The sequence below is a fragment of the Heterodontus francisci genome, chromosome 26, assembly GCF_036365525.1.
Source record: "Heterodontus francisci isolate sHetFra1 chromosome 26, sHetFra1.hap1, whole genome shotgun sequence".
In the NCBI taxonomy this organism is placed as follows: domain Eukaryota; kingdom Metazoa; phylum Chordata; class Chondrichthyes; order Heterodontiformes; family Heterodontidae; genus Heterodontus; species Heterodontus francisci.
In genome coordinates, this window is record NC_090396.1 from 10,209,496 (window position 1) to 10,231,176 (window position 21,681).

Here is a 21,681-nt window from a genome sequence, read left to right on the forward strand (position 1 = left end):
GGCGTCTGGGATTGGAATGTGTGGGAAAGAGTTGGTTATCTGTGATGGGTGTGAATGGGAAAGAGTGTGGTGTCCTGGGATGGGAGTAGATAGGAAAGCGTGTGGTGTCTGGGATGGGAGTGATTGGGAAAGAGTTTGGTGTCTGGGATGGGAGTGAATGGGATAGGGCATCATGTCTGGAATGCGAGTGAATGGGAAAGAGTTTGGTGTCTGCGATGGGAAAAGTGGGAAAGTTTGATGTATGGGATGGGAGTGAATGGGAAAGAGTTTGGCGTCTGGAATGGGAATGAATGGGAAAGAGTTTGGTGTCTGGGATGGGAGTAAATGGGAAATATTTTGGCACCCAGGGGCGGGAGTGAATGGGAAAGAGTTTGATATCTGGGATGTGAATGAATGGGAAGGAATTTGTTGTCTGGGATGGGAATGAATGGGAAAGAGTTTGGCGTCTGGAATGGGAATGAATGGGAAAGAGTTTGGTGTCTGCAATGGGAATGAGTGGGGAAGAGTTTCATGAATGGGAAAGAGTTTGGTGTCTGGGATGGGAATGAATGGGAAACAGTTTTGTGTCAGGGATGGGAATGAATGGGAAAGAATTTGGTGTCTGGGTTGGGAGTGAATGGGAAAGAGTTTGGTGTCTGGGTTGGGAGTGAATGGGAAAGAGTTTGGTGTCTGGAATGGGAGCGAATGGGAAAGAGTTTTGTGCATGGGATGGGAATGAATGGGAAAGAGTTTGGTGTCTGGGATGGGAAAGAATGGGAAACAGTTTTTTGTCCTGGGATCGGAATGAATGGGAAAGAGTTTGTTGTCTGCGATGGGAATGAATGGGAATGAGTTTGGCGTCCTGGGATGGGAGTGAATGCGAAAGGCTTTTGTGTCTGTGATGGGAATGAATGGGAAGGAAGTTGGTGTCTGGAATGGGAATGAATGGGAAGGAGTTTGTTGTCTGGGCTGGGAGTGAATGGGAAAGATATTGGCATCTGGGATTGGAATGTGTGGGAAAGAGTTGGTTATCTGTGATTGGTGTGAATGGGAAAGAGTTTGATGTCTGGGATGGGAGTAGATAGGAAAGAGTGTGGTGTCCTTGGGTGGGAGTGAATGGGAAGGAGTTTAGTGTCTGGGATGGGAGTGATTGGGAAAGACTTTGGTGTCTGGGATGGGAGTGAATGGGATAGGGCTTCATGTCTAGAATGCGAGTGAATGGGAAAGAGTTTGGTGTCTCTGACGGGAATGAATGGGAAGGAAGTTGGTGTCTGGAATGGGAGTGAATGGGAAAGAGTTTGGTGTCTGGGATGCGAATGAATGGGAAGGAGCTTGTTGTCTGGGCTGGAAGTGAATGGGAAAGAGTTTGGTATCTAGGATAGGAATGAATGGGAAAGAGTTTGGTGTCCTGGGATGGGAGTAAATGGGAAAGCTTTTGGTGTTTGGAATGGGAATGAATGGGGAAGAATTTTGTGAATGGGAAAGAGTTTGGTGTCTGGGATGGGAGTGAATGGGCAAGAGTTTGGTGTCTTGGATGGGAATGAATGGGAAAGATTTTTGTGTCTGGGATGGGACTGAATGGGAAAGAGTTTGGTGTCCTGGGATGGGAGTGAATGGGAAAAAGTTTGATATATGGGATGGGACTGAATGGAAAAGAGTTTGGTCTCTGCGATGGGAGTGAATGGGAATGAGTTTGGCGTCCTGGGATGGGAGTGAATGCAAAAGGCTTTTGTGTCTGTGATGGAAATGAATGGGAAGGAAGTTGGTGTCTGGGTTGGGAGTGAATGGGATAGGGTTTGGTGTCTGGGATGGGAGTGAATGGGAAAGATATTGGCGTCTGGGATTGAAATGTGTGGGAAAGAGTTGGTTATCTGTGATGGGTGTGAATGGGAAAGAGTTTGGTGTCTGGTATGGGAGTAGATAGGAAAGAGTGCGGTGTCCTGGGGTGGGAGTGAATGGAAAAGAGTTTGGTGTCTGTGACGGGAATGAATGGGAAGGAAGTTGGTGTCTGGAATGGGAGTGAATGGGAAAGAGTTTGTTGTCTGGGATGGGAGTGCATGGGAAAGTGTTTTGTGTTTGGGATGGGAGTGAATGGGAAAGAGTTTGGTGTCTGGGATGGGTTCAGATAGGAAAGAGTGTCGTGTCCTGGGGTGGGAGTGAATGGGAAGGAGTTTCGTGTCTGGGGTGGGAGTGATTGGGAAAGAGTTTGTTGTCTGGGATGGGAGTGAATGGGATAGGGTTTCATGTCTGGAATGGCAGTGAATGGGAAAGAGTTTGGTGTCTGGGATGTGAATGAATGGGAAGGAATTTGTTGTCTGGCCGGGAGAGAATGGGAAAGAGTTTGGTGTCTGGGATGGGAGTGAATGGGAAATAGTTTGGCACCCAGGGATGGGAGTGAATGGGATAGAGTTTGGTGTCTGGGATGGGAATGAATGGGATAGAGTTTTGTGTCTGGGATGGGAATGAATGGGAAACAGTTTTGTGTCTGGGATGGGAATGAATGGGAAACAGTTTTGTGTCTGGGATGGGAATGAATGGGAAACAGTTTTGTGTCTGGGATGGGAATGAATGGGATAGAGTTTGGCGTCCTGGGATGGGAGTGAATGGGAAAGAGTTTGGTGTCTGGAATGGGAATGAATGGGCAACAGTTTCGTGAATGGGAAAGAATTTGGTGTCTGGGATAGGATAGAATGGGAAATAGTTTGATGTCCTGGGATCGGAATGAATGAGAAAGAGTTTGGCGTCCTGGGATGGCAGTGAATGGGAAAGATTTTGGTGTCTGGGATGGGTTTAGATAGGAAAGAGTGTGGTGAATGGGTAAGAGTTTGGCATCTGGGATGGGAGTGAATGGGATAGGGTTTCATGTCTGGAATGGCAGTGAATGGGAAAGATTTTGGTGTCTGGGTTGCGAATGAATGGGAAGGAGTTTGGTGTCTGGGCTGGGAGTTAATGGGAAAGATCTTTGTGTCTGGGATGGGACTGAATGGGAAAGAGTTTCGTGAATGGGAAAGAGTTTGGCATCCTGTGATGGGAGTGAATGGGAAAGAGTTTGGCGTCTGGAATGGGAGTGAATGGGAAAGAATTTCGTGAATGGGAAAGAGTTTGGCATCCTGGGATGGGAGTGAATGGGAAAGAGTTAGGCGTCTGGGTTGGGAGTGAATGGGAAAGTGCTTGGTGTCAGGGATGGGAGTGAATGGGAAAGAATTTTGTGTCTGGGATGGGTATAAATGGAAAAGTGTTTGGTATCTGGGATGGGAAAGAAGGGAAACAGTTTGGTGTCTTGGGATCGGAATGAATGGGAAAGAGTTTGGTGTCTGGGATGGGAGTGAATGGGAAAGTGTTTGGCCTCCTGGGATGGGAGTGAATGGGCAAGAGTTTGGTGTCTTGGATGGGAATGAATGGGAAAGAGTTTGGTGTCTGGGATGGGACTGAATGGGAAAGAGTTTGGCATCTGGGATGGGAGTGAATGGGAAAGAGTTTGGCGTCCTGGGATGGGAGTGAATGGGAAAAAGTTTGATATATGGGATGGGACTGAATGGAAAAGAGCTTGGTCTCTGCGATGGGAGTGAATGGGAATGAGTTTGGCGTCCTGGGATGGGAGTGAATGCGAAAGGCTTTTGTGTCTGTGATGGAAATGAATGGGAAGGAGTATGTTGTCTGGGCTGGGAGAGAATGGGAAAGAGTTTGGTGTCTGGGTTGGGAGTGAATGGGAAAGATATTGGCGTCTGGGATTGAAATGTGTGGGAAAGAGTTGGTTATCTGTGATGGGTGTGAATGGGAAAGAGTTTGGTGTCTGGGATGGGAGTAGATAGGAAAGAGTTTGGTGTCTGGGATGGGAGTGCATGGGAAAGTGTTTGGTGTCTGGGATGGGAGTGAATGGGAAAGAGTTTGGTGTCTGGGATGGGTTTAGATAGGAAAGAGTGTCGTGTCCTGGGGTGGGAGTGAATGGGAAGGAGTTTCGTGTCGGGGGTTGCGAATGAATGGGAAGGAGTTTGTCGTCTGGGCTGGGAGAGAATGGGAAAGAGTTTGGTGTCTGGGATGGGAGTAAATGGGAAATATTTTGGCACCCAGGGACGGGAGTGAATGGGAAAAAGTTTGATATATGGGATGGGACTGAATGGAAAAGAGTTTTGTGTCTGGGATGGGAATGAATGGGCAAGAGTTTGGCGTCTGGAATGGGAATGAATGGGAAAGAATTTCATGAATGGGGAAGAGTTTGGCGTCCTGGGATGGGAGTGAATGGGAAAGAGTTTGGTGTCTGGGTTGGGAGCGAATGGGAAAGATTTTGGTGTCTGGAATGGAAAAGTGTTTGGTGTCTGGAATGGTAGTGAATGGGAAAGAGTTTGTTCTGTGGGATGGGAGTGAATGGGAAAGAGTTTGGTATCTAGGATGGGAATGAATGGGCAATAGTTTTGTGAATGGGAAAGAATTTGGTGTCTGGGATGGTAGTGAATGGGAAAGTGTTTGGTGTCTGGGATGGGAGTGAATGGGAAAGAATTTGGTGTCTTGGATGGGAATGAATGGGAAAGAGTTTGGTGTCTGGGATGGGAGTGAATGGGAAAGATTTTTGTGTCTGGAATGCGAGTGAATGGGAAAGAGTTTGGTATCTGCAATGGGAATGAGTGGGAAAGAGTTTGGCGTCCTGGGATGGGAGAGAATGGGAAAAAGTTTGATATATGGGATGGGAGTGAATGGAAAAGAGTTTGGTGTCTGGAATGCGAGTGAATGGGAAAGAGTTTGGTGTCTGCAATGGGAATGAGTGGGAAAGAGTTTGATGTATGGAATGGGAGTGAATGGGAAAGAGTTTGGTGTCTGGGATGCGAATGAATGGGAAGGAGTTTGTTGTCTGGGCTGGGAGAGAATGGGAAAGTGTTTGGTGTCTGGGATGGGAGTAAATGGGAAATATTTTGGCACCCAGGGACGGGAGTGAATGGGAAAGAGTTTGGTATCTGGGATGTGAATGAATGGGAAGGAATTTGTTGTCTGGGCCGGGAGAGAATGGGGAAGAGTTTGGCGTCCTGGGATGGGAGTGAATGGGAAAGCGTTTGGTGTCTGGGTTGGGAGCAAATGAGAAAGAGTTTGGTGTCTGGAATGGAAAAGTGTTTGGTGTCTGGAATGGTAGTGAATGGGAAAGTGTTTGGTGTCTGGGATGGGAGTGAATGGGAAAGAATTTCATGAATGGGGAAGAGTTTGGCGTCCTGGGATGGGAGTGAATGGGAAAGAGTTTGGTGTCTGGGTTGGGAGCGAATGGGAAAGAGTTTGGTGTCTGGAATGGGAAAGTGTTTGGTGTCTGGAATGGTAGTGAATGGGAAAGTGTTTGGTGTCTGGGATGGGAGTGAATGGGAAAGAATTTGGTGTCTGGGATCGGAATGAATGGGAAAGAGTTTGTTGTCTGGGCTGGGAGCGAATGGGAAAGTGTTTGGTGTCTGGGATGGGAGTAAATGGGAAATATTTTGGCACCCAGGGACGGGAGTGAATGGGAAAGAGTTTGGTGTCTGGGATGCGAATGAATGGGAAGGAGTTTGTTGTCTGGGCTGGGAGAGAATGGGAAAGTGTTTGGTGGCTGTGATGGGAGTGAATGGGAAAGAGTTTGGTGTCTGGGATGGGAATGAATGGGATAGAGTTTGGTGTCACGGATGGGAATGAATGGGAAACAGTTTTGTGTCAGGGATGGGAATGAATGGGAAACAGTTTGGCGTCAAGAATGGGAATGAATGGGGAAGAGTTTCATGAATGGGAAAAAGTTTGGTGTCCTGGGATCGGAATGAATGGGAAAGAGTTTGTTGTCTGGGATCGGAATGAATGGGAAAGTGTTTGTTCTGTGGGATGGGAGTGAATGGGAAAGAGTTTGGTATCTAGGATGGGAATGAATGGGCAATAGTTTCATGAATGGGAAAGAATTTGGTGTCTGGGATAGGATAGAGTGGGAAACAGTTTGATGTCCTGGGATCGGAATGAATGGGAAAGAGTTTGGCGTACTGGGATGGCAGTGAATGGGAAAGAGTTGGTTATCTGTGATGGGTGTGAATGGGAAAGAGTGTGGTGTCCTGGGATGGGAGTAGATAGGAATGCGTGTGGTGTCTGGGATGGGAGTGAATGGGATAGGGCTTCATGTCTGGAATGCGAGTGAATGGGAAAGAGTTTGGTGTCTGCGATGGGAATGAGTGGGAAAGGGTTTGATGTATGGGATGGGAGTGAATGGAAAAGAGTTTGGCGTCTGTGACGGGAATGAATGGGAAGGAAGTTGGTGTCTGGAATGGGAGTGAATGGGAAAGAGTTTGGTGTCTGGGATGCGAATGAATGGGAAGGAGTTTGTTGTCTGGGCTGGGAGTGCATAGGAAAGTGTTTGGTGTCTGGGATGGGAGTGAATGGGAAAGAGTTTTGTGTCTGGGATGGGAATGAATGGGAAAGAATTTCATGAATGGGGAAGAGTTTGGCGTCCTGGGATGGGAGTGAATGGGAAAGAGTTTGGTGTCTGGGTTGGGAGCGAATGGGAAAGAGTTTGGTGTCTGGAATGGAAAAGTGTTTGGTGTCTGGAATGGTAGTGAATGGGAAAGTGTTTGGTGTCTGGGATGGGAGTGAATGGGAAAGAATTTGGTGTCTTGGATGGGAATGAATGGGAAAGAGTTTGGTGTCTGGGATGGGAGTGAATGAGAGATTTTTGTGTCTGTAATGCGAGTGAATGGGAAAGAGTTTGGTATCTGCAATGGGAATGAGTGGGAAAGAGTTTGGCGTCCTGGGATGGGAGAGAATGGGAAAAAGTTTGATATATGGGATGGGAGTGAATGGAAAAGAGTTTGGTGTCTGGAATGCGAGTGAATGGGAAAGAGTTTGGTATCTGCAATGGGAATGAGTGGGAAAGAGTTTGATGTATGGAATGGGAGTGAATGGGAAAGAGTTTGGTATCTGGGATGTGAATGAATGGGAAGGAATTTGTTGTCTGGGCCGGGAGAGAATGGGGAAGAGTTTGGCGTCCTGGGATGGGAGTGAATGGGAAAGCGTTTGGTGTCTGGGATGGGAATGAATGGGAAAGAGTTTGGCGTCTGGAATGGGAATGAATGGGAAAGAGTTTGGTGTCTGCAATGGGAATGAGTGGGGAAGAGTTTCATGAATGGGAAAGAGTTTGGTGTCTGGGATGGGAAAGAATGGGAAACAGTTTGTTGTCTGGGATCGGAATGAATGGGAAAGTGTTTGTTCTGTGGGATGGGAGTGAATGGGAAAGAGTTTGGTATCTAGGATGGGAATGAATGGGCAATAGTTTCATGAATGGGAAAGAATTTGGTGTCTGGGATAGGATAGAGTGGGAAACAGTTTGGCGTCCTGGGATGGCAGTGAATGGGAAAGAGTTGGTTATCTGTGATGGGTGTGAATGGGTAAGAGTGTGGTGTCCTGGGATGCGAGTAGATAGGAAAGCGTGTGGTGTCTGCGATGGGAATGAGTGGGAAAGAGTTTGATGTATGGGATGGGAGTGATTGGAAAAGAGTTTGGTGTCTGTGACGGGAATGAATGGGAAGGAAGTTGGTGTCTGGAATGGGAGTGAATGGGAAAGAGTTTGGTGTCTGGGATGCGAATGAATGGGAAGGAGTTTGTTGTCTGGGCTGGGAGAGAATGGGAAAGAGTTTGGTGTCTGGGATGGGAGTGAATGGGAAAGAGTTTGGCGTCCTGGGATGGGAGTGAATGGGAAAGAGTTTGATCTCTGGGATGGGAGTGAATGGGAAAGATTTTTGTGTCTGGGATGGGACTGAATGGGAAAGAGTTTGGCATCCTGGGATGGGAGAGAATGGAAAAGTGTTTGGTGTCTGGAATGGTAGTGAATGGGAAAGTGTTTGGTGTCTGGGATGGGAGTGAATGGGAAAGAATTTTGTGTCTGGGATCGGAATGAATGGGAAAGTGTTTGTTCTGTGGGATGGGAGTGAATGGGAAAGAATTTGGTGTCTTAGATGGGAATGAATGGGAAAGAGTTTGGTGTCTGGGATGGGAGTGAATGGGAAAGATTTTTGTGTCTGTAATGCGAGTGAATGGGAAAGAGTTTGGTATCTGCAATGGGAATGAGTGGGAAAGAGTTTGGTGTCCTGGGATGGGAGAGAATGGGAAAAAGTTTGATATATGGGATGGGAGTGAATGGAAAAGAGTTTGGTGTCTGGAATGCGAGTGAATGGGAAAGAGTTTGGTGTCTGCAATGGGAATGAATGGGAAAGAGTTTGGCGTCTGGAATGGGAATGAATGGGAAAGAATTTCATGAATGGGGAAGAGTTTGGCGTCCTGGGGTGGGAGTGAATGGGAAAGCGTTTGGTGTCTGGGTTGGGAGTGAATGGGAAAGAGTTTGATGTCTGGGATGGGAGCGAATGGGAAAGAATTTTGTGTCTGGGATCGGAATGAATGGGAAAGAGTTTGGTGTCTGGGATGGGAGTGAATGGGAAAGATTTTTGTGTCTGGAATGCGAGTGAATGGGAAAGAGTTTGGTATCTGCAATGGGAATGAGTGGGAAAGAGTTTGGCGTCCTGGGATGGGAGAGAATGGGAAAAAGTTTGATATATGGGATGGGAGTGAATGGAAAAGAGTTTGGTGTCTGGAATGCGAGTGAATGGGAAAGAGTTTGGTGTCTGCAATGGGAATGAGTGGGAAAGAGTTTGATGTATGGAATGGGAGTGAATGGGAAGGAGTTTGTTGTCTGGGCTGGGAGAGAATGGGAAAGAATTTTGTGTCTGGGATCGGAATGAATGGGAAAGTGTTTGTTCTGTGGGATGGGAGTGAATGGGAAAGAATTTGGTGTCTTAGATGGGAATGAATGGGAAAGAGTTTGGTATCTGCAATGGGAATGAGTGGGAAAGAGTTTGGCGTCCTGGGATGGGAGAGAATGGGAAAAAGTTTGATATATGGGATGGGAGTGAATGGAAAAGAGTTTGGTGTCTGGAATGCGAGTGAATGGGAAAGAGTTTGGTGTCTGCAATGGGAATGAGTGGGAAAGAGTTTGATGTATGGAATGGGAGTGAATGGGAAGGAGTTTGTTGTCTGGGCTGGGAGAGAATGGGAAAGTGTTTGGTGTCTGGGATGGGAGTAAATGGGAAATATTTTGGCACCCAGGGATGGGAATGAATGGGAAACAGTTTTGTGTCAGGGATGGGAATGAATGGGAAAGAGTTTGGCGTCTGGAATGGGAATGAATGGGAAAGAATTTTGTGTCTGGGATCGGAATGAATGGGAAAGTGTTTGTTCTGCGGGATGGGAGTGAATGGGAAAGAATTTGGTGTCTTAGATGGGAATGAATGGGAAAGAGTTTGGTGTCTGGGATGGGAGTGAATGGGAAAGATTTTTGTGTCTGTAATGCGAGTGAATGGGAAAGAGTTTGGTATCTGCAATGGGAATGAGTGGGAAAGAGTTTGGCGTCCTGGGATGGGAGAGAATGGGAAAAAGTTTGATATATGGGATGGGAGTGAATGGGAAAGAGTTTGGTGTCTGCAATGGGAATGAGTGGGAAAGAGTTTGATGTATGGAATGGGAGTGAATGGGAAAGAGTTTGGTATCTGGGATGTGAATGAATGGGAAGGAATTTGTTGTCTGGGCCGGGAGAGAATGGGGAAGAGTTTGGTGTCTGCAATGGGAATGAGTGGGGAAGAGTTTCATGAATGGGAAAGAGTTTGTTGTCTGGGATCGGAATGAATGGGAAAGAGTTTGTTGTCTGGGATCGGAATGAATGGGAAAGTGTTTGTTCTGTGGGATGGGAGTGAATGGGAAAGAGTTTGGTATCTAGGATGGGAATGAATGGGCAATAGTTTCATGAATGGGAAAGAATTTGGTGTCTGGGATAGGATAGAGTGGGAAACAGTTTGGCGTCCTGGGATGGCAGTGAATGGGAAAGAGTTGGTTATCTGTGATGGGTGTGAATGGGAAAGAGTGTGGTGTCCTGGGATGCGAGTAGATAGGAAAGCGTGTGGTGTCTGCGATGGGAATGAGTGGGAAAGAGTTTGATGTATGGGATGGGAGTGAATGGAAAAGAGTTTGGTGTCTGTGACGGGAATGAATGGGAAGGAAGTTGGTGTCTGGAATGGGAGTGAATGGGAAAGAGTTTGGTGTCTGGGATGCGAATGAATGGGAAGGAGTTTGTTGTCTGGGCTGGGAGAGAATGGGAAAGAGTTTGGTGTCTGGGATGGGAGTGCATAGGAAAGTGTTTGGTGTCTGGGATGGGAGTGAATGGGAAAGAGTTTGGCGTCTGGAATGGGAATGAATGGGAAAGAATTTCATGAATGGGGAAGAGTTTGGCGTCCTGGGATGGGAGTGAATGGGAAAGCGTTTGGTGTCTGGGTTGGGAGTGAATGGGAAAGAGTTTGATGTCTGGGTTGGGAGCGAATGGGAAAGTGTTTGGTGTCTGGGATGGGAGTGAATGGGAAAGAATTTTGTGTCTGGGATCGGAATGAATGGGAAAGAGTTTGGTGTCTGGGATGGGAGTGAATGGGAAAGATTTTTGTGTCTGGAATGCGAGTGAATGGGAAAGAGTTTGGTATCTGCAATGGGAATGAGTGGGAAAGAGTTTGGCGTCCTGGGATGGGAGAGAATGGGAAAAAGTTTGATATATGGGATTTGAGTGAATGGAAAAGAGTTTGGTGTCTGGAATGCGAGTGAATGGGAAAGAGTTTGGTGTCTGCAATGGGAATGAGTGGGAAAGAGTTTGATGTATGGAATGGGAGTGAATGGGAAGGAGTTTGTTGTCTGGGCTGGGAGAGAATGGGAAAGTGTTTGGTGTCTGGGATGGGAGTAAATGGGAAATATTTTGGCACCCAGGGATGGGAATGAATGGGAAACAGTTTTGTGTCAGGGATGGGAATGAATGGGAAAGAGTTTGGCGTCTGGAATGGGAATGAATGGGGAAGAGTTTCATGAATGGGAAAGAGTTTGGTGTCTGGGATGGGAAAGAATGGGAAAGAGTTTGGTGTCTGGGTTGGGAGTGAATGGGAAAGATTTTTGTGTCTGGGATGGGACTGAATGGGAAGGACGTTGGTGTCTGGAATGGGAATTAATGGGAAGGAGTTTGTTGTCGGGGCTGGGAGAGAATGGGAAAGAGTTTGGCGTCTGGGATGGGAGTGAATGGGAAAGATATTGGCGTCTGGGATTGGAATGTGTGGGAAAGAGTTGGTTATCTGTGATGGGTGTGAATGGGAAAGAGTGTGGTGTCCTGGGATGGGAGTAGATAGGAAAGCGTGTGGTGTCTGGGATGGGAGTGATTGGGCAAGAGTTTGGTGTCTGGGATGGGAGTGAATGGGATAGGGCTTCATGTCTGGAATGCGAGTGAATGGGAAAGAGTTTGGTGTCTGCGATGGGAATGAGTGGGAAAGTTTGATGTATGGGATGGGAGTGAATGGAAAAGAGTTTGGTGTCTGTGACGGGAATGAATGGGAAGGAATGGGAAAGAGTTTGGTGTCTGGGACGCGAATGAATGTGAAGGAGTTTGTTGTCTGGGCTGGGAGAGAATGGGAAAGAGTTTGGTGTCTGGGATGGGAGTGCATGGGAAAGGGTTTGGTGTCTGGGATGGGAGTGAATGGGAAAGAGTTTGGTGTCTGGGATGGGAGTGAATGGGAAAGAGTTTGGTGTCTGGGATGGGAGTGAATGGAAATGAGTTTGGTGTCTGGGATGCGAATGAATGGGAAGGAAGTTGTTGTCTGGAATGGGAGTGAATGGGAAAGAGTTTGGTGTCTGGGATGGGAGTGAATGGGAAGGTGCTTCGTATCCTGGGATAGGAGTGAATGGGAAAGTGTTTGGCGTCCTGGGATGGGAGTGAATGGGAAAGAGTTTGATGTCTGGGATGGGAGTGAATGGGAAAGATTTTTGTGTCTGGGATGGGACTGAATGGGAAAGAGTTTGGCATCCTGGGATGGGAGAGAATGGAAAAGGGTTTGGTGTCTGGAATGCGAGTGACTGGGAAAGGGTTTGATGTCTGGGATGGGAGTGAATGGGAAAGAGTTTGATGTCTGGGATGGGAGTGAATGGGAAAGATTTTTGTGTCTGGGATGGGACTGAATGGGAAAGAGTTTGGCATCCTGGGATGGGAGAGAATGGAAAAGTGTTTGGTGTCTGGAATGGCAGTGAATGGGAAAGTGTTTGGTGTCTGGGATGGGAGTGAATGGGAAAGAGTTTGGTGTCTGGGATGGGAGTGAATGGGATAGGGCTTCATGTCTGGACTGCGAGTAAATGGGAAAGGGTTTGGTGTCTGCGATGGGAATGAGTGGGAAAGTTTGATGTATGGGATGGGAGTGAATGGAAAAGAGTTTGGTGTCTGTGACGGGAATGAATGGGAAGGAAGTTGGTGTCTGGGTTGGGAGTGAATGGGAAAGAGTTTGGCGTCTGGAATGGGAATGAATGGGAAAGAATTTCATGAATGGGGAAGAGTTTGGCGACGGGGATGGGAGTGAATGGGAAAGAGTTTGATGTCTGGGCTGGGAGAGAATGGGAAAGTGTTTGGTGTCTGGGATGGGAGTAAATGGGAAATATTTTGGCACCCAGGGACGGGAGTGAATGGGAAAGAGTTTGGTGTCTGGGATGGGAATGAATGGGATAGAGTTTGGTGTCTGGGATGGGAATGAATGGGAAACAGTTTTGTGTCAGGGATGGGAACGAATGGGAAAGAGTTTGGCGTCTGGAATGGGAATGAATGGGGAAGAGTTTCATGAATGGGAAAGAGTTTGGTGTCTGGGATGGGAAAGAATGGGAAACAGTTTGGTGTCCTGGGATCGGAATGAATGGAAAAGAGTTTGTTGTCTGGGATGGGAATGAATGGGAAAGTGTTTGGTGTCTTGGATGGGAATTAATGGGAAAGAGTTTGGTGTCTGGGATGGGAGAGAATGCGAAAGGCTTTTGTGTCTGTGATGGGAATGAATGGGAAGGACGTTGGTGTCTGGAATGGGAATTAATGGGAAGGAGTTTGTTGTCTGGGCTGGGAGAGAATGGAAAAGAGTTTGGCGTCTGGGATGGGAGTGCATGGGAAAGTGTTTGGTGTCTGGGTTGGGAGTGAATGGGAAAGATTTTGGCGTCTGGGATTGGAATGTGTGGGAAAGAGTTGGTTATCTGTGATGGGTGTGAATGGGAAAGAGTTTGGTGTCTGGGATGGGAGTAGATAGGAAAGAGTTTGGTGTCTGGGATGGGAGTGCATGGGAAAGTGTTTGGTGTCTGGGATGGGAGTGAATGGGAAAGAGTTTGGTGTCTGGGATGGGTTTAGATAGGAAAGAGTGTCGTGTCCTGGGGTGGCAGTGAATGGGAAGGAGTTTCGTGTCCGGGGTTGCGAATGAATGGGAAGGAGTTTGTCGTCTGGGCTAGGAGAGAATGGGAAAGAGTTTGGTGTCTGGGATGGGAGTAAATGGGAAATATTTTGGCACCCAGGGACGGGAGTGAATGGGAAAGAGTTTGGTGTCTGGGATGTGAATGAATGGGAAGGAGTTTGTTGTCTGGCCGGGAGAGAATGGGAAAGAGTTTGGCGTCCTGGGATGGGAGTGAATGGGAAAGAATTTCATGAATGGGGAAGAGTTTTGTGTCTGGGATGGGAATGAATGGGCAAGAGTTTGGCGTCTGGAATGGGAATGAATGGGAAAGAATTTCATGAATGGGGAAGAGTTTGGCGTCCTGGGATGGGAGTGAATGGGAAAGAGTTTGGTGTCTGGAATGGAAAAGTGTTTGGTGTCTGGAATGGTAGTGAATGGGAAAGAGTTTGTTCTGTGGGATGGGAGTGAATGGGAAAGAGTTTGGTATCTAGGATGGGAATGAATGGGCAATAGTTTTGTGAATGGGAAAGAATTTGGTGTCTGGGATGGTAGTGAATGGGAAAGTGTTTGGTGTCTGGGATGGGAGTGAATGGGAAAGAATTTGGTGTCTTGGATGGGAATGAATGGGAAAGAGTTTGGTGTCTGGGATGGGAGTGAATGGGAAAGATTTTTGTGTCTGGAATGCGAGTGAATGGGAAAGAGTTTGGTATCTGCAATGGGAATGAGTGGGAAAGAGTTTGGCGTCCTGGGATGGGAGAGAATGGGAAAACGTTTGATATATGGGATGGGAGTGAATGGAAAAGAGTTTGGTGTCTGTGACGGGAATGAATGGGAAGGAAGTTGGTGTCTGGAATGGGAGTGAATGGGACAGAGTTTGGTGTCTGGGATGCGAATGAATGGGAAGGAGTTTGTTGTCTGGGCTGGGAGAGAATGGGAAAGAGTTTGGTGTCTGGGATGGGAGTGCATGGGAAAGAGTTTGGTGTCTGGGATGGGAGTGCATGGGAAAGAGTTTGGTGTCTGGGATGGGAGTGCATGGGAAAGAGTTTGGTGTCTGGGATGGGAGTGCATGGGAAAGAGTTTGGTGTCTGGGATGGGAGTGAATGGGAAGGAAGTTGTTGTCTGGAATGGGAGTGAATGGGAAAGAGTTTGGTGTCTGGGATGGGAATGAATGGGAAGGTGTTTCGTATCCTGGGATAGGAGTGAATGGGAAAGAGTTTGGCATCCTGGAATGGGAGTGAATGGGAAAGAGTTTGATGTCTGGGATGGGAGTGAATGGGAAAGATTTTTGTGTCTGGGATGGGACTGAATGGGAAAGAGTTTGGCATCCTGGGATGGGAGAGAATGGAAAAGGGTTTGGTGTCTGGAATGCGAGTGACTGGGAAAGGGTTTGATGTCTGGGATGGGAGTGCATGGGAAAGAATTTTGTGTCTGGGTTGGGAGTGAATGGGAAAGATATTGGCGTCTGGGATTGGAATGTGTGGGAAAGAGTTGGTTATCTGTGATGAGTGTGATTGGGAAAGAGTTTGGTGTCTGGGATGGGAGTGAATGGGATAGGGCTTCATGTCTGGAATGCGAGTGAATGGGAAAGGGTTTGGTGTCTGCGATGGGAATGAGTGGGAAAGTTTGATGTATGGGATGGGAGTGAATGGAAAAGAGTTTGGTGTCTGTGACGGGAATGAATGGGAAGGAAGTTGGTGTCTGGAATGGGAGTGAATGGGAAAGAGTTTGGTGTCTGGGATGGAAGTGCATGGGAAAGTGTTTGGTGTTTGGGATGGGAGTGCATGGGAAAGAGTTTGGTGTCTGGGATGGGAGTGCATGGGAAAGTGTTTGGTGTCTGGGATGCGAATGAATGGGAAGGAAGTTGTTGTCTGGAATGGGAGTGAATGGGAAAGAGTTTGGTGTCTGGGATAGGAGTAAATGGGAAAGTGTTTGGCGTCCTGGGATGGGAGTGAATGGGAAAGAGTTTGATGTCTGGGATGGGAGTGAATGGGAAAGGGTTTGATGTCAGGGATGGGAATGAATGGGAAACAGTTTTGTGTCAGGGATGGGAATGAATGGGAAAGGGTTTGGCGTCTGGAATGGGAAAGAATTTCGTGAATGGGAAAGAGTTTGGCGTCCTGGGATGGGAGTGAATGGGAAAGCGCTTGGTGTCTGGGTTGGGAGTAAATGGGACAGAGTTTGGTGTCTGGAATGGGAATGAATGGGAAAGAGTTTGGCATCTGGGATGGGAGTGAATGGGAAAAAGTTTGATATATGGGATGGAAGTGAATGCAAAAAGCATTTGTGTCTGTGATGGGAATGAATGGGAAGGAAGTTGGTGTCTGGAATGGGAAGGAGTTTGATGTCTGGGCTGGGAGAGAATGGGAAAGAGTTTGCTGTCTGGGTTTGGAGTGATTGGGCAAGAGTTTGGTGTCTGGATTGCGAGTGAATGGGAAAGAGTTTGGTGTCTGCGATGGGAATGAGTGGGAAAGAGTTTGATGTATGGGATGGGAGTGAATGGAAAAGAGTTTGGTGTCTGTGACGGGAATGAATGGGAAGGAAGTTGGTATCTGGAATGGGAGTGAATGGGAAAGAGTTTGGTGTCTGGGATGCGAATGAATGGGAAGGAGTTTGTTGTCTGGGATGGGTTTAGATAGGAAAGAGTGTCGTGTCCTGGGGTGGGAGTGATTGGGAAAGAGTTTGTTGTCTGGGATGGGAGTGAATGGGAAGGAGTTTCGTGTCTGGGTTGTGAATCAATGGGAAGGAGTTTGTTGTCTGGGCTGGGAGAGAATGGGAAGGAGTTTGGTGTCTGGGATGGGAGTGAATGGGAAATATTTTGGCACCCAGGGATGGGAGTGAATGGGAAAGAGTTTGGTGTCTGGGATGTGAATGAATGGGAAGGAGTTTGTTGTCTGGGCCGGGAGAGAATGGGAAAGAATTTCGTGAATGGGAAAGAGTTTGGCGTCCTGGGATGGGAATGAATGGGAAACAGTTTGGCGTCTGGAATGGGAATGAATGGGAAAGAATTTCGTGAATGGGAAAGAGTTTGGCGTCCTGGGATGGGAGTGAATGGGAAAGAGTTTGGTGTCTGGGTTGGGAGTAAATGGGAAAGAGTTTGGGTCTGGGTTGGGAGTGAATGGGAAAGAGTTTGGTGTCTGGAATGGGAAAGTGTTTGGTGTCAGGAATGGTAGTGAATGGGAAAGTGTTTGTTGTGTGGGATGGGAATGAATGGGCAAGAGTTTGGTGTCCTGGGATGGGAGTAAATGGGAAACAGTTTTGTGTATGGGATGGGAATGAATGGGAAAGAGTTTGGTGTCTGGAATGGGAATGAATGGGGAAGAGTTTCGTGAATGGGAAAGAATGTGGTGTCTGGGATAGGATAGAATGGGAAACAGTTTGGTGTCCTGGGATCGGAATGAATGGGAAAGAGTTTGGGTCTGGGTTGGGAGTGAATGGGAAAGAGTTTGGTGTCTGGAATGGGTTTAGATAGGAAAGAGTGTGGTGTCCTGTGGTGGGAGTGAATGGGAAGGAGTTTTGTGTCTGGGATGGGAGTGATTGGGAAAGTGTTTGTTGTCTGGGAATGGAGTGAATGGGAGCGAGTTTGGTGTCTGGGATGGGAGTGAATGGGATAGGGTTTCATGTCTGGAATGGCAGTGAATGGGAAAGATTTTGGTGTCTGGGTTGCGAATGAATGGGAAGGAGTTTCGTGTCTGGGATGGGAGTGATTGGGAAAGAGTTTGTTGTCTGGGAATGGAGTGAATGGGATAGGGTTTCATGTCTGGAATGGCAGTGAATGGGAAAGATTTTGGTGTCTGGGTTGTGAATGAATGGGAAGGAGTTTGGCATCTGGGATGGGAGTGAATGGGAAAGATTTTTGTGGCTGGGATGGGACTGAATGGGAAAGAGTTTGGCATCTGGGATCAGAATGAATGGGAATGTGTTTGTTGTATGGGATTGGAGTGAATGGGAAAGAGTTTGGCGTCCTGGGATGGGAATGAATGGGAAAGAGTTTGGCGTTTGGAATGGGAATGTATGGGAAAGAGTTTGGTGTCTGGGATGGTAGTGAATAGGAAAGTGTTTGGTGTCTGGGATCGGAATGAATGGGAAAGAGTTTGTTGTCTGGGATGGGAATGAATGAGAATGAGTTTGGTGTCTTGGATGGGAATGAATGGGAAAGTGTTGGTGTCTGGAATGCGAGTGAATGGGAAAGAGTTTGGTGTCTGGGATGGGAGTGAATGGGAAAGAGTTTGGCAGACTGGGTGACCGCTTTGCGGAACATCTCCGCTCAGTCCGCAAGCAGGGCCCTGAGCTTCCGGTTGCTTGCCATTTCAACACTCCCCCCTGCTCTCATGCTCGCATCTCTGTCCTGGGATTGCTGTAGTGTTCCAGTGAACATCAACTCAAGCTCGAGGAACAGCATCTCATCTACCGATTAGGCACACTACAGCCTGCTGGACTGAACATTGAGTTCAATAATTTCAGAGCATGACAGCCCCCCACTTTACTTTCATTTTTAGTTATTTTTTTCTTCCTTTTTTTACATTCTTTTTTACAATCTTTTTTTTTTGCATTTATTTCATTTCATCTTTAGTTTGTTCAGTTTGCTTACCCACTGTTTTTTTCAGGTTTGCACTTGCTGCTGTTCAATATTCAGTGTATTAACAGCTAATCTGTACTAAATCTTTGTCTTTCAACACACCATTAACATATTGTTTGCCTTTGCCCCGTGACCTTTTGGTCAGCTATGTGGCCTGATCCAATCTAGACCTCTTTTGTTATCTCTTGCCCCACCCCCAGCTCACTTGCTTATAACCTGTGACTTTTCTAATATTTGTCAGTTCCGATGAAGGGTCACTGACCCGAAACGTTAACTCTGCTTCTCTTTCCACAGATGCTGCCAGACCTGCTGAGTGGTTCCAGCATTTCTTGTTTTTATTTCAGATTTCCAGCATCCGCAGTATTTTGTTTTTATTTGAGGAAAGAGTTTGGTGTCTGGGATGGGAATGAATGGGATTGAGTTTGGTGGCTGGGATGGGAATGAATGGGGAAGAGTTTCGTGAATGGGAAAGAGTTTGGTGTCTGGGATGGGAAAGAATGGGAAACAGTTTGGTGTCCTGGGATCGGAAAGACTGGGAAGGAGTTTGTTGTCTGGGATGGGAGAGAATGGGAAAGGGTTTGGTGTCTGGGTTGGGAGTGAATGGGATAGGGTTTCATGTCTGGGATGGGAGTGAATGGGAAAGAGATTGGTGTCTGGAATGGGAAAGTGTTTGGTGTCTGGGATCGGAATGAATGGGAAAGAGTTTGTTGTATGGGATGGGAGTAAATGGGAAACAGTTTTGTGTATGGGATGGGAATGAATGGGAAAGAGTTTGGTGTCTGGAATGGGAATGAATGGGGAAGAGTTTCGTGTATGGGAAAGAATTTGGTGTCTGGGTTAGGAAAGAATGGGAACAGTTTGATGTTCTGGGATGGGAGTGAATGGGCAAGAGTTTGGTGTCTTGGATGGGAATGAATGGGAAAGAGTTTGGCGTCTGGGATCGGATTGAATGGGAAAGAGTTTGGTGTCTGGTATGGGAGTGAATGGGCAAGAGTTTGGAGTCTTGGATGGGAATGAATGGGAAAGAGTTTTGTGTATGGGTTGGGAATGAATGGGAAAGAGTTTGTTGTCTGGTCTGGGAGAGAATGGGAAAGAGTTTGGTGTCTGGGTTGGGAGTGAATGGGAAAGGGTTTGATGTCTGGGATGGGAGTGAATGGGAACAATATTGGCGTCTGGGATTGGAATGTGTGGGAAAGAGTTGGTTATCTGTGATGGGTGTGAATGGGAAAGAGCTTGGTGTCTGGGATGGGAGTAGATAGGAAAGAGTGTGGTGTCCTGAACTGGGAGTGAATGGGAAAGATTTTTGTGTCTGGGATGGGACTGAATGGGAAAGAGTTTGGCATCTGGGATCGGAATGAATGGGAAAGAGTTTGGTGTCTGGTATGGGAGTGAATGGGATAGAGTTTGGCATCTGGGATCGGAATGAATGGGAAAGAGTTTGGTGTCTGTGATGGGAGTGAATGTGAAAGGGTTTGGCGTCCTGGGTTGGGAGTGAATGGGAAAGAGTTTTGTGTCTGGGATGGGAATGAATGGGATAGAGTTTTGTGTCTGGAATGGGAATGAATGGGAAAGAATTTCGTGAATGGGAAAGAGTTTGGTGTCCTGGGATGGGAGTGAATGGGAAAGAGTTTGGTGTCTGGGATGGGAGTAAATGGGATAGAGTTTTGTGTATGGGATGGGAATGAATGGGGAAGAGTTTCGTGAATGGGAAAGAATTTGGTGTCTGGGTTAGGAAAGAATGGGAAACAGTTTGATGTCCTGGGATCGGAATGAATAGGAAAGAGTTTGGCGTCCTGGGATGGGAGTGAATGGGAAAGGCTTTTGCGTCTGTGATGGGAATGAATGGGAAGGAAGTTGGTGTCTGGAATGGGAATGAATGGGAAGGAGTTTGTTGTCTGGTCTGGGAGAGAATGGGAAAGAGTTTGGTGTCTGGGTTGGGAGTGAATGGGAAAGGGTTTGATGTTTGTGATGGGTGTGAATGGGAAAGAGTTTGGTGTCTGCAATGGGAATGAGTGGGAAAGAGTTTGATGTACGGGATGGGAGTGAATGGTAAAGAGTTTGGTGTCTGTGACGGGAATGAATGGGAAGGAAGTTGGTGTCTAGAATGGGAGTGAATGGGAAAGAGTTTGGTATCTGGGATGCGAATGAGTGGGAAGGAGTTTGTTGTCTGGGCTGGGAGTGCATGGGAAAGTGTTTGGTGTCTGGGATGGGAGTGAATGGGAAAGAGTTTGTTGTCTGGGATGGGAATGAATGGGAAAGAGTTTGGCGTCCTGGGATGGGAGTGAATGGGAAAGATTTTTGTGTCTGGGATGGGTGTGAATGGCAAAGAGTTTGGTGTCTGGGATGGGAGTTAATGGGAAAGAGTTTGGTGTCCTGGGGTCCTGGGATGGGAGTGAATTGGGAAGAGCGGAGAAGAACAGGCAGTTTCACCAAGGTTCCTGATCTGAGCATTTATCCATCACTTGGGCTTTAAGGAACTGCAAAAGAACAGTTTTAGTCGCACTTTTGGACTGTCCAATCTCTTTGCTCCTGACAGATCTCCCACTTCAAGATTCCACGGTACATCGTGTTTGTGAATGATTTCCCTCTGACGCCTGTTGGAAAGGTATGTACATTCGCATTAGTTCCTGTTACCTGAAAATGTAAAGGCAAAATATGTATTTATATAATAGTGATCATCAGGAAGACAAAGAGAATATTAAGACATTTTCTGGTTCTGAAAATGGATGTGAGGGGTTCAAGGCTGATGCAGAATCTGATTCGACAATGTTAATGGGTGGAGCTAAAATACTCTTGCCGTATTTATTATGGAGTCAGCTATTGGCTCAGAGGCATTATTCTTATCTCTGAGTGAGAAGGTGACGGTTCCGGACTGTCCCAGTGAGTAGACACTAGAACATGGTCTCTGAATAGTGGGTTGATGTGCAGTAGGGGGACTGGGTTCAATTGGTGCGTGTGTACCTCCAGCCTTCTCCATTGTAAAGGGTAGGTAAGCCTCCATAAACATCTGGGACACCCAGGGGAAGATATTCCAAAGATAAAAACCATGAGAATGGCAACAGGAAATCACCCTAGAATGTGGCTCAAGAATTTGACTTGTGTCAAAACATGACTTTCGACATTCCCAACGAGAAGGAGAGAACAGGATGGATATTTATGGTAGTTCAGGCTGTGAGTAACTGAACCGGAGCAGGTTTGATCATGTGTACTGTGTGAGCTCATCTTATCCAGGTTGCTAGGGGGAACAGGTTCTACAATTGACCTCGGTGAACATGATGTGATGTTGCTGTTTCCCACTGCCCGGCGATACGCGACACAACAAGCCCTCCACAAGAAACCACAGGCAAACACTCTGTGAAACACAGTGTTCGAATCCCAACACACTGATTCACTCAATGCAATCCAGTGATAAAACCCCAACGTGCTGTCCCACTCTGTGAAACCCACTGCTAAAACCTCAATGCACTGTCCCATTCTGTGAAACCCACTGCTAAAACGCCAACACACTGTCTCAGTCAGCGAACCCCAGTGTTAAAACTGCATCAAACAGTCCAACTGTGTGATATACAGGGTTAAATCTCAACACGCAGTCCCACTCTGTGATATCTAGTGCAAATCCTCAACACAATGTCATACTCTGTGATATTCAGTGCTAAAACCTCAACACAGTTCCATTCTGCGAAACCCACTGCTCAAAACCCAACATACTGCCCCACTTTGTGGAACCCAGTGCTCAAACGCCAACACACTGCCCCATTCTGTGATATCGAGTGCTAAATCCTCAACACATTGTCTCAATCAGTGAAACATAGTGCAGAAACCCCAATACAGTGTCCAGCTCAAAACCCAACACAATGTCCTACGCTGCAAAACCCAGGG

The 21,681-nt window shown here is 47.1% G+C and overlaps 1 protein-coding gene across 1 annotated transcript in view; it reads left to right on the forward strand.

Moving 5' to 3' along the window:
• Positions 1-21,681, forward strand: part of acsf2 (acyl-CoA synthetase family member 2) — a 358,345-nt gene that overhangs the window by 325,581 nt on the left and 11,083 nt on the right. The window contains exon 15 of the mRNA XM_068057776.1: positions 20,339-20,407. Coding sequence (XP_067913877.1) covers positions 20,339-20,407 — 69 coding nt within the window. The remainder of the gene's footprint in view (positions 1-20,338; positions 20,408-21,681) is intronic.